The sequence below is a fragment of the Chaetodon auriga genome, chromosome 16 (genome assembly GCF_051107435.1).
Source record: "Chaetodon auriga isolate fChaAug3 chromosome 16, fChaAug3.hap1, whole genome shotgun sequence".
Lineage (NCBI taxonomy): Eukaryota > Metazoa > Chordata > Actinopteri > Chaetodontiformes > Chaetodontidae > Chaetodon > Chaetodon auriga.
Genome location: NC_135089.1, coordinates 13990432 through 14002920, shown reverse-complemented (window position 1 = coordinate 14002920; position 12489 = coordinate 13990432). Strand labels below are relative to the sequence as shown.

The 12489-nt window shown below is 38.2% G+C and overlaps 2 protein-coding genes across 2 annotated transcripts; one reads left to right on the top strand and one right to left on the bottom strand.

The window, feature by feature from the left end:
* Positions 1-43: 43 nt before the first annotated feature.
* asphd1 (aspartate beta-hydroxylase domain containing 1) lies at positions 44-6302 on the top strand. The gene is made up of 6 exons (XM_076751823.1): positions 44-153; positions 1795-2274; positions 2516-2722; positions 3380-3587; positions 4291-4404; positions 4611-6302. Exons 2-6 carry the CDS (start codon positions 1822-1824, stop codon positions 4718-4720), a joined length of 1092 nt encoding a protein of 363 aa, XP_076607938.1. The 5' UTR covers positions 44-153; positions 1795-1821; the 3' UTR covers positions 4721-6302.
* Positions 6303-7576: 1274 nt separating this feature from the next.
* On the bottom strand, positions 7577-11513 carry cabp5b (calcium binding protein 5b). Its single transcript, XM_076751547.1, has 6 exons — positions 11329-11513; positions 10042-10072; positions 9776-9919; positions 8945-9054; positions 8623-8770; positions 7577-8456 (listed from the first exon to the last, which is right to left on the bottom strand). The coding sequence occupies exons 1-6, from the start codon at positions 11377-11379 to the stop codon at positions 8428-8430; spliced, it is 513 nt and encodes a 170-aa protein (XP_076607662.1). The 5' UTR covers positions 11380-11513; the 3' UTR covers positions 7577-8427.
* Positions 11514-12489: the final 976 nt, after the last annotated feature.

Below are 12489 nucleotides of genomic sequence, written 5' to 3'. Positions count from 1 at the left end.
TTGTGTTGAAGCGTCAGGTGCGCCCTAGCGGCGGCATGCGGGAACTGCAGGGGCGCACGGGAGACGTCCACATTTTGTCTGTGTGCACTGGAGGAGCTGTCCACCAACACGGTGCTGAAGTGTGTCCGAAGCAACGCTGCACGCTATACCAAGGTAATCAGGCAGGGATGTGAGATGCGGCACGCACTGTGTGTTTGTTCATGTTGAGGCCTGCATGTGCCATACGGTATGCATGGCGAACATTTTTGTGCCGTGGTTTCCTCTCATGGGTGGATGCTTGCGCTAACATGGAACGCGGGCATTAAACACGAGCCAACCGATCTGTGGGGGCTGCTGCAGAGCAACATAAATGAATGCTGAAAAAAACAAAAAAACAAAAAACCCACCCAAGTCCACAATTTATGGAACATCTCTGTGATGCGTAACCGTGCTGTGCTTGCAGTGGACAATATCATCACTTAGCATGTAATTGATGCATCTACGAAGCGAATCCATTGGAATAAGCCTATTAGGAAAGAGCCCTCCCACCTGAAACACACCCGAACGCGTGCACACATATCCACGCGCGCACAGAGACGTGCACGCACTCACGTTTTCTGCTTGTAGGAAATAGTAAAAAAAAAAAAAAAAAAAGACACACGCAGTTATATCAAACTAAGTGAATCATGGTTAACATCTGGTTAACTGATGACACGAGCGAATAAGTCATGTGTGGTTCTGCAAATTTTTGGAGCACTTTACATTTCAAGACACACAAGTGTTTTCTAATGTTATGTATATTAATTAATTTTAATACATCACACAAACATCATCAGTTCCCTCCAAAGTCAATATTGTAATTGACAAACATTTTTCAACTTCAAGTGATGAGCACTGCTGTCTATTGCAATGACTCATAAGACAAGAATCATAATTACATAACAGTTGAGGCACAACTACAAGAAGCCTACAAGATAGATAACAACAAAGAGCAACCTTTCATAAATGGTTAAACTACAGCCTCTTTGTAGACCTTGATGTGCCAAGAAAAATACAGTGAATTTAACACACTGAAAGGAAGAAACATAGATTCTCTGAATTAGCAACCAAGGTAACAGTGCAGATGGATAGCCCTGGTTTGACTGCTGTGAAGTCCTGTGAAGACCTTTATTTAACACTCGTTCAAATAGCAGCATTAAACACAAAAGCAGAACAACATCAAATCACGATAACAACAATCAATAGAACAAAGATACGTCACATAATACAGTGCAATGGACAATGTCCATCCACAAAAAGGAACTCTTGCTCAGAGAACAAGATCAGAACTTAAATAACACCATGAAGTCAGTCTAAGAGGCAACTAAACCAAGGGTCAGTGGCTCCGTGATGGACCACTAACCTGTCCTAAATGTTTCACTAATTTCTTCCAAGTGCATGCTAGGATACGCATCAGCAGCGTGTGACCCCTCCAGGGGATTAAAGTTAAGAAAATAAATGAAAGAGAAGGCTGTTTGAAACCAGGGCAGGCCCTCATTCCCTTTAGGTTGTTTTTGGCAAACAGAGGCTCTCCTTCTCTTCCCATGATCTGCAACATTTTGACAAGACCAAAAAATGTATTTGTGCAGTAGGAAAGACTGTCCAAGAACACTTACTGCTGTTATTTGTATAAAGTCAGCAAAAATCCCACCAATTAAAAACATCACAATCAAGTCTTTTAGTCACTGGCAGAATTTGTTCTCGGCCATTTTACTGAAATACTCTAGATTTTTTTTTACGTACATACCTTAATCCCTCAATCTGCTTCCTTTTCAGTATTTTAGTGTCCCACAAATTTAAAGGATGCACTGGTCAATGAACACACTGCCCTTGCCTCCATATGCTGAGCTGGGTGTCCATTCACTGAGTGGCCTTCTGTGGACTGTGCTGCTACTTTTTCTGTGGCACTGCTACCGGATGGGCTCCGACCTGCCAATCCCAGGCCACGCACATGCTGGAAAGCTCAAGTCAGGCTCAAGGCGGTCCATGATGTCCCGTGGCGGTAGCTGTGCTGGAACAAAGTGCAGTGCCCGATCCAAGCTGTCCAGGAGTGATCAAATTACTCCCTTTATTTCCATGGAAACAGAGGAGGATGAGGAGCAGGGACAGGGCTACCTCACCCCAGTGCTGAGTCATGCCTTGTTCCCAGCCCAGGCATCTGCAGAAGCCAAGAAACTGTATGCAGCACTGCAAGAGTATGCCAAGCGCTACAGTTGGGTGGGCATGGGCCGCATTCATAAGGGCCTCCGTGAGCAGGTACAAGTTGAAGCTGCTGCTTGCTATTAGCAGAAAATCTTGTGTATATGAGGTGTTCATCAATGTATTATATTGCGTTTCATTGTGGTTGGTTTCTTTTCAAAGCATACACTGCATAATCTTAAAAGTAGTCAACGTATGGTCAAGAAATTTTTATATTAAGGAAATAGTTCCTCCAAACGAAGGAGGAAGGAAACATTGTCAAGAATTAATCATTGATTTCTCAATGTTCTCATTATAGGTCAGACTGAATGAGCACTCTGCTATACAGAAACCCCATCTCTTCTTCCTGCCAGATGTCCCAAGTGTTCCTTTCTTCCCCCGTGATGCCCATCGACATGATATTGAGGTCTTGGAAGCCAACTACTGTGCAATCTTGGCTGAGTTCAAGGCTGTTTACCAGCGGGGCATTGACTCAAAGTTAGGCTGGACCTGTCTGGGACCAAAGGTACTCAATAAAATCTATGAGAAAGGGGCAGAGCAAGAAACATTCCCATGCTTTGTATAATATAAAGGAATGTAAAAATAATTGTTACAGAACGTACTGTGTGAAAGAAAGTATCAGCTGGATTATATGTGGATGGAGAAAAAGGGTCACTTTTTCTATCTATGCTAACATTAGTTTAAATATTCTGATATTTGTGTTGCAAAGCTTTTGTTTTGTTGTTTTGTCTTTTATTTCATTATTATATTAATTAAATTATTATCAAAATAACGTTTTTTGCTTTTAAGTGTCTGAATCACACCAATGATCTTCTTCAACTCAGAATCTAAAAATACATAAAACGTCTCCACCAGTTTGTTCCACAACTGCATGTCCTTTGGTTTCAGGAATTTCTTATCTACAACATTAATCAGAGAACAAGCTGAATCTAAGTATAGTTATAGGCTCTTCACTGTGTTCTTATTTCGCATGCACATAAAATCTAAATAAACGTTGAATTTATTTAGTGGTTTTATTAGCAGCATTCACTTTTTCTCCATCAAAAATCTCCATCTATAAGCTCCGATATTAACAGGAGGAAAAATTGATCGATGCTGTTTAGTGCTAATGTACGTGTCTCCTCTGAGTCTTGAGTTAATTGCAGGTCATCGTCTCTTTTAGGGCCAAGCAGTGTTTCCCTTGTACAGTGCAGGTGTCTGTGTGGCAGGAAACTGTCGCTCCTGTCCCTGCACCTACCGGACACTTCTCTCTTTACGCACATTCATAAGCAGCAACTCCTTGGGATCTGCTGGATTTTGGCTGCTGGGACCTGGAGCGACACTTGGCAGCTCATATGGACCCACCAATACACGCCTACGCTGTCATCTTGGTGAGCAAAAAGAATTACATTCATTATGGTTTATCTTAGACAAATCTAAGAGACCTCACTGACTCTTCCAATAAAAGTCTACTTAATCATGCTCTTGCTTCACACTAGAATTTGTAGCAATGCAAGCTGCTATAACTGCCTCAACTTACATGAAACTCAACAGTATCAACCAGAATATGATCATATTATAGGAGCAAAAGCTTTCTTCTAACTTGGTAATAGTTAAACATACAGATTTACCATCTAAAGCCTCCTGCATCTCGTGACATTCATATGTTTGCGTGACATTTATCAAACAGAGGGTAGTCCTTGACTGACTGTAATGGTGATCACTTGCTGCAGGTTTGCTTCATTCTCATGCCAGTGCCTCCAAGAATAGGATACTGTGTGCCAGATACCTTGTAACAAATGTTTCAAACAAATTAAGGCCAACATGTATTGTTGTCAGACTTAACTACACCAAAAAAAAAAAAATGAAAAGAAAAGAAAATGACCTGCTAAAATACTAAACCATTGCATAATGTGATACTTTGTAGGTCGGGGTTGAGGATCATTTCCCCTTAGCCCATTTTGTGTGGTGATCCGTCTGGATATAATCCTCTCTGTGTTAAACAGAGACAGGAATGGAGCGCATGGCCTTCTTAGCTGAGGGCAAACACAATATTTTGTTCCCGAAGTTTAAAAACAGACATCACTTTTGTAGGTCTGCAGACTCCACCCTCGTGTGAGCTGGTGGTGGGAGGGGAGCCTCAGTGCTGGTCAGAGGGGCATTGCCTCCTGGTTGATGACTCCTTCCTTCACACTGTCTCCCACATGGGTTGGTGAATCACTAACAACCTTCAAAAACACATTTTATTGTAATTTGTTTGACCGTATATTGTATTTCTGAGTGAGTGGGACATTATGGTATTGATTCATTAAAAAATGCAGTTTCATTTAAGACAAATACAAGTTGTTCCCAGCAGTTGAATCTCATAGCTACCAAATTTTAACCTAAAATTGTATCTGTGTCTATTTCTAAAGGGCCTCCAGATGCTGGACCTCGAGTCATTTTGAGTGTGGACCTCTGGCATCCAAATGTGGCTGCAGCAGAGAGACAAGCTTTGGACTTCATGTTCAGCCCTGACCTCTGAATTCACTCCTGCACTACCAACATACAGCATGCAGGGATGCCTTACCTTAGCCCTGCTTGTTGTGGGTCATGCATCTCATTCCAGTTGATGAATCACTGTGTGAATCTGCCCTAAGAATTACACAAGCCATTAGCCACGCTTTCAAGTGGTGTTTGATTTATGGTGTACACCAGGAAGTGCCACGTGAATGCATGATTTTGGATGATGTTAGACAATGCTATATGCTAGACAACTTGGCTGCAAACTACGAACTGGCATCGCTTGAAAGCACAATGAGAGCAAACCTAGGAAGAGCTGATTTGGTGTTAACTATTGTAAACCTTCTCTTGACATCATAAACTATGCTAGTGAATGCTACTTGCATGTAAAACCTATATGTCCCAATTACCGGACTTTATTTTGATATGCTGATGCATGGAAAGGCCATTAAAGTCAGCCTGGAATGCTTTATTTTGAAACTTGGGTTGGTTACCTTGGGTTCAACCAAAAAAACTGTGAAGATATGAAAATCATGTACAAATGTACATTTATTTTTATTTTTGTTTTTCAAAATGAATGCCCAACTTTTGCATACTATTCTTTCTCTTCATATTACTATCCTATGCTTGTATGTTTCAGTCTATAAATCTATGAATCTATTTTTTGGTTTGTTTATTAATATAATTGATGGTTTACATATTGCACACATCAGGGTTTTTTCAATTCTGTTATTCTTGGAATCCAAATCCCAAATAAATAACAAATAAGTCCATGTTGACTAAGTGTTTATAGTGTAGTAGAGTTGCATGTGCACATTTTTGCTGTTGCAGTGTGAATGGAGCAGAGCTGATTGTTTTGTAGGGCTCTCAAAATACTCAACAAACTTATATGAGGAAACACATTTATCTCATAATTAGATTTGTTAAAGAATTTTAAATAAAGTGTAAATATATTTATTCTCTATGGAACTCCAGAATCACTCGTATTATTGTTGAAGAAAAACAATGGCCTATAACACATCATACATGTCTGATGAATATGTCCTTTGAATTAAACACGCTAAAACATAATTTTGAACACACAACTCTGATTCATTAAGCTCCCTTTAAGCTTTTTTTTTTTTTTGGTTACTTTTTTCAGTCAGTAGATGAGAATTAGAGTGGTGATTTTGTCTTATCTGCCATCTGCTCATCTAAGGGTCCCATGATGAGGATTACAGAGGCTCAACTAATCCACCCCAGAGAGACGGATTATTCCTGAGATTGTTTATATGTAGTTGTATGTATGTTCTTTCATGCTGTATGATTCATTCAACACTTAACATTTATTCTATGAGCCGTGTGGGATTGGATGGGAAGCTTAACATTGTTGTCAAATTCACAAGCAAATAGTATAACAAGTCAAATATTGAGTATTACTGTCATAGGTTGGCATTAATGGGTTGTAGTCTTGTGGAAAAAACCCTTTTATCTTAAATTTGCTCAACTGCCTATCACACCATCACAAGGCAAGGTTATGCACCTTGCTGTGTCATCACTGCATGGCATTTGCAAATCCTTAATGTGTTGTTGTTTTATATGTTGCATTAATAATAATGGTCACGACATAGTTTGATGGAGCAATATTTTTTGTTTCCCAGCAATTATGTAAATGGTAAATGGTCTGTATTTATATAGTGCTTTACTAGTCTGACAACCACTCAAAGCGCTTTTACAGCACAAGTCACCAACTCACACACATATTCATACAATGGTTGCTCGACCATCTGCTCATTTTGAGCTTTAACCATTCACACATGGCACGATGGCACAGGAGCAATTTGGGGTTAGGTATCTTGCCGAGGCCAAGGATTGAACCACCGACCTTCTGATAAGTGGATGTCTGCTCCCACTTTTCACTAACAATCTTGACATTATACCACAGTCTCAAAAGATTGTGACCAGCACATTCATTTGAAAGACAAACATATCTATTGTCACACTCAACAATTTTCATATTGGCCTTTTGTTATGCAACAGTATTAGCAACCTTAGAGGGATTATTTTCAGTGAAAGATGCCAAATGAACAAAGTGGTTGGAAAATAAATCTGTTATTATTATTATTATTTGGCAATCTGCCATTCAGAAATAATATGTCATATTTCTTGACGTGGATTGATCTGCTTTTTATATTACAGTATTCTAGTAATTTAGGTTGTCAGTGAAGGCCACAGCTCGGTGTTGACCAAAGAGTATGTGGTGATAGTTCATGGCAAATCACTGCCTTGGCATTAGTAGTCATAGTTTCTGATCTAATGTTTTGATCAATGAATTAACATTGACACTCTAAAGTTTAATAACTGTGAAAGTGTTGAAACTGAAAGGAAATTCCTTGGCCAGTATGACTGCATAACCTGGGAGCACAATCTCTGAAAGATAGCTACTTCACCACAAAGGAACAATTTCTAATCAGACCTGTAGGTCGCCCTTGCAACAAGTGGAAGTGCTGAATATCAGACATCAAATGTCATTTGCAAAGAAAAAAAGGACAAGATAACAAACGTCTGAGAAATACCTTGCAGTTTTACTTTCTGAAATTTGTTATTTATCTTTGAGATCTAAGTAGGCTTGCATGCAAAACATATTTGTGAACATCATTGTTGAAGAAACTTCAAGCAGATGGTGAGCTGCCTGCCTGGGACAGATGGTTTTTACGCCAAGGTCAAGGCTGCAGTCACACGAAAGGGTCTGTGGCAGAGTTAACTATAATGTTTAGGAGGCTGGTGCTAAACATTCTCAGCTGACTGAAATTGTCCACTTGATACAATTGGTTGTAAACACTTCCTAAAGCAGATGAGGAGCTACAATGCAATTAAACCAAAGTTTCCAACAAACCAGTGAAGAAACAGAATAATATTTTATTTGACATACGCCCATTTAAGGTTCAGTCCATTTCCCAGTGACAGGGAGCAGATGTGGAGAGGGTGATCCAGGTGTTGCTCCAGAGTATTAAACAAACAATCTATTTTTAAAAAGGATAACCAATTCACCTTCTTGTATAATGGGGAAAATGATGGCAATGACCAGAGAGGGAAGCTCATATCACACATGCACACACTATTTGCAACATGTACTTCTAAAGCACGTTTAGTGTAGAGGTGCCACATTCCAGATGTGACTCAGAGTTTCAGTCCATCTAAATAGCATGTCAACTATTTTCACTTGGGCCATCTTTGAATAGCAAAGACTGTAAAAAGACATTTTTACATTTGGTTTCATTTGTGGTTACATTCTAGGAGGCCAGCCCACAGCATGTCCGCATCAGCTCCACCACACAGATTTGTTGAGATTTGCTCTCTGTACTTCAACTTCTGCTGATATGCTTAAATGGAAAATGCAAACATCTTTAATTTAATATATTATTAGTTCTTCCTCTTTAACCAGCTGAGAATGATGTGGACGCTCATTGCTCTGTGGGACAGATCTGGGGGATTCAGAGTAATTTAGATGACAATAACCTTTTCAAATCTGCTGAACTAAACTCCATAAACATAATCATGAGGCTGTCTGGAGCCACCGTTCAAATATCAGCAAATTTCTATTCATCAATTTTTAACAAAACAAAACTTCTCACTTGAAATAATGAGGAAAATAAGGTAAAATTATGCGTGAGAAGTAGACTCATCAGAATAAAATTCCATAAAAAATGCATCCTCTCCATTCACAGCCATCCATTCATTCTGCTGTCCTCATTTCTGCGACATCATTTTCACAAACTCTGTGAAGAGAATGGACAAGATATTGATTATATAAAGCAAAGACTACTGATTGAACTTCTGTGTCTCACAAAGCAGCCCAACAAACTCGACAAGACTTGACAATAGAAGTTAACATAGAGCTATAAAAGATTCAAGTAATTTATTGTTTGCGTTTGTATTTCTCACCCTCAAAGTCAACTGTTCCATCTCCGTTGTTGTCAGCTTCTCTGACCACTGCATCAATTTCATTTTTGCTGGTTTGTTCTCCTAATAGCTTTATCATGGCATGTCTCAGCTCATCAGAAGTGATAGAACCATCACCGTCTATATCAAACTGTAGGAGGGAGAAAAAACCCCCCAAAACATTAAAAAGTTTTGGGGCATTTTGGATTCATGCAGCAGTCATAACAAAATGCTTTGACAGATTTTAGTTGTTACAGTGTGTTCATTTAACATCCACCATGGGGTGCCAAAGACCAGAAAGAGAGAATAGGAATGCTGAGCTCACCTCTCTAAATGCATCTTTAAGTTCCTTCAACCCAATCATCCCTGCAGTTTCAGCCAGAAGCTTGGGGGTCATTAGTTCCACAAAATCTTCAAAGTCCACCCGTCCCCCTACTGTTATGACACAAATAATATAATTACAAGCAGGTGGCAGCCAGAAGCCACAGCTTAGGCAAGGTTTCAGTGGTATAACTCCATTGTGAAGTCCCAAAAAAGACATCCGTCTATGTTTTAGCTTGTTATTATTAATGCTGCTCTGTTTCATTACATTTGCAACAGTCAGTGGAAAACAATACATATCATGACATGCAAGCACACTTAATCCATTTATCTTCCTTATTTTTAATTATTGACTTTCTATTGATCTCAGCGGAGTGAAATACTCACAATGCGCAGACGGTTCACATTGAGCCATCAGAAGTGATATACGACAACTATGATGATTTCTGTGCATTTCCGTATGCGTGTGAGTATTCTTGTCAATGCTTGGCACGCTGCTTTCAGAATAGAAATATGCAAATATGCTCTGTGTCTCCAGAGACCTCGTCTGAAAGACACATTTCCTGAAACTTTCAAAGTGATAAATCAGTCTTGAAAATGCTTTACATTATATTTTGAAACAGGCAAAAAATAAAATAAGTGCTTTTTTAAAAATTCTCCAAACACAATTTTGTTATATTTGTCTGTAATTACCAGTACATTGGCCCTGGTAAGAAAAAGGAAAATACCGTTGTACCAACAATGGATTATATATGTTTTATCACTGCATCAGCCCAACATGATGGGTTGGAATGAGGTATGAATACAATTTTTGCTTTCACCTCACATTACTCACAATTCATGTTGATGTTCTGGCTCAGTTCAATGAGCTCCATTTCAGTTGGCATGTAACCCATGGTCCTCATCAGGTTCCCCAAGTCTTTACAGGTTATGAAACCATCCTTGTCTTTATCAAACTCTACAAAAGCTTCACGCAGCTCTGAAGAACATGCAGACATAAAACTAAGAATAACATGTGACTGAAAAAAAAATCATACAGCACTCTAACAACAATATCTGAAAGCATCACAGATCAGAAAACAGAAAACATCAACATCATACCTTCAATCTCATCATGTGTAAGAGCTCTTGTCTGCAACACAATAACAGCATAGATACAAATGTTAGTACCTTTTATATACAGTAATTTAGCACAAATGTACGATTATTATATCCATGTACCTGTATGTTCTTGTGCAAGGCAATGACCTCACATAAGCCCCTTAAGCCCCATACATAAATATATAAATATGTATTGCAGATGAAAAAAGTCTCAGTGGAATAAGCACACACTATTGTTAAAGGGCCTGAAGTCAATGAGATTTTTATATGTGCCATTTGAAATGCCTATTTAATGTTTGCAAACTTTACACATTTCTTTTTATCTTTTTTTTGTTCTAAAGCAGTGCACTTAATTTTATCTTTGTTGATTATGTCATATTCTTCCTCCAAAGTGCTCTAAGTAATGTCCTATTACATGTACAATCACATTCACGTTATGTTTTCTAATGAGCATTTGTTACTTTCACTCTAACTCCTGATATTAAGATGTTTATTATGAACAGGCTGTTAATGTTTGTGCTCCTGCAACATTGTTGTGCATGTGAACTTACAGTACATAATTTCAGTATATAATAAGTGAGAAAAACTGACTGACATACTTTTATTTGGTTTGGTTTTTATCTAATTTTATTGTGTTTCAGTGAAATGAATATCATATCCAAACACACTTCTGTTCATATGCGTCTAACAACTCTAACAACAAGATAAAAAAAAAAATCTCATCTGATTGATCCCATATCAGACACACTGTATTCATTATTTAGCAGATCGCCTACCCAGTTCAATTACTGGTCAAAATGTGAATTAAAGTGATGAGTGCAGAATGCAACTTCTGTAAATATATTTTGCATGATTTATATGATTTGTATATAAAATAGCATGGTTTTGTGTAAATGCTTTTGTTGGAATTAGGGACAAAGCACAGAAACTGACCAAATGCCAATACATCTGCCTAATGCACCAGCTGAAAACTTTGCCCTTCCACCTCTACCCCACAATGGGACTAGTCCTTTAAGCTTCTTTTCCCATTAACCTAAAATAACACAATTAACAACAATAACAATAAAACTAAAACGGCGTTTGTTTCAGAAATGATCAACAGTTGAAAGTAAGATTTATGTTCCTGGTAAACCAATGAAAAAGATAAATGACAAGTTCTTTGTATTTACCATATATTTAAATTTAGAAAACTTGAAAGCTGAGCTCAAGAAAGGTAAACAGTAGAAAAACAAGAACTGAAACAAAACAGAACTCCCATAAATCTTCCGTAAAACCATTGTGACTTACCTGTCTGCGGGTTCCTCCTCTGAGAAAGATGCAGGCTTGTTTAAGACTCATGACGACAGCCTCGGTCAAGATCCTGGACAACTTGTCTTTATGAATATCTTTGGAAGAAAAATTAACGTCACTGTGTGATATGTCGCTGTGTCATTCACTTTCTTTTGTTCCTTTGTGAGCATGTGTGTGTGTGTGTGTGTAAACCGTGATCAGCAGTGATCTGTGTATGCCAGAGAGGAGGGATGAGGTCTCATATGGATTATCTCTGCAGCTTTGGTCCAGAAAAGAAAGATAGGCTTAACAGTGCGCATATAGACAGTTTCATATACCACACAATCAAACATTACTGCTGTTTTCATAAAGAGTAAATGTATCTAAATGTCATGAACACATTTTACTGTAATAGGAACAGTCTGAATAGCTATCTTACATCATATTTGAATTTCAAATTTGATTCATTTGGAAAACGGGTGGTAATGTATAATTCATATCTGCGTTTGCTTATTGTTTGCAGTTTGTTGACTCCCTTCATCCTGTCATGTGGTGCTGGTTGAGTAAATGACGGTCTGGATAAAGCTTCCTATCTGTTACGACTAAGTGAAATGAAACAGAATACAACAGATGAGAAAATCGAGTATTAGAGGGACTGTGAATCATATGCCGCTGGATATATTGCATGCATTAGTAATTTCTTCAAATACATGGAAGAAATATATGAAGAAGAGAAATTTGGATTAAAATGTAATATTAGTCTAAATAAATTCACTTGATTTGTTTGTATGCTGTCTATTAATCTCAGCATGCAAGCTATGTGATTATTAAAAAAATGACTGCAGCACTTTGATTGCTTGGTCACTGCAGTTTCAGATTGTCAGTCCATTACATAACCATATATGTTTTGGCAAAATTAAGGGTTCTGTGCAATTTCAGAAGACATTTCAATCTACACCCAATGATCACATTTGAGGCTGGATAGTTTGTTCTTATCCGTCTGCATATCTTGCAAATATGAGAACAGCATTGATCCTATTCACATATGTAAACTATTCATCAGATCAAATAATATCACATTTCTTTGCTATGCAAATCACAGACTTTTGTGTCAAATCAAAAGATTAATGAATTTCACTTGGACTTACATCATCCATATGCTTGGAGTGGGTTATAGTA

Excerpts from the sequence above, each read along its gene's own strand:
- asphd1 (XM_076751823.1), top strand. The coding sequence starts at position 1,822 with ATGCACTGGTCAATGAACACACTGCCCTTGCCTCCATATGCTGAGCTG. Across the intron at positions 2,723-3,379 it reads GGACCTGTCTGGGACCAAAG|GGCCAAGCAGTGTTTCCCTT; the intron begins GTACTCAATAAA and ends CGTCTCTTTTAG. Across the intron at positions 4,405-4,610 it reads TCACACTGTCTCCCACATGG|GGCCTCCAGATGCTGGACCT; the intron begins GTTGGTGAATCA and ends CTATTTCTAAAG.
- cabp5b (XM_076751547.1), bottom strand. The coding sequence starts at position 11,379 with ATGAGTCTTAAACAAGCCTGCATCTTTCTCAGAGGAGGAACCCGCAGA. Across the intron at positions 10,073-11,328 it reads GAGGAGGAACCCGCAGACAG|ACAAGAGCTCTTACACATGA; the intron begins GTAAGTCACAAT and ends ATTGTGTTGCAG. Across the intron at positions 9,055-9,775 it reads CCAGAACATCAACATGAATT|TAGGGGGACGGGTGGACTTT; the intron begins GTGAGTAATGTG and ends GTGTCATAACAG.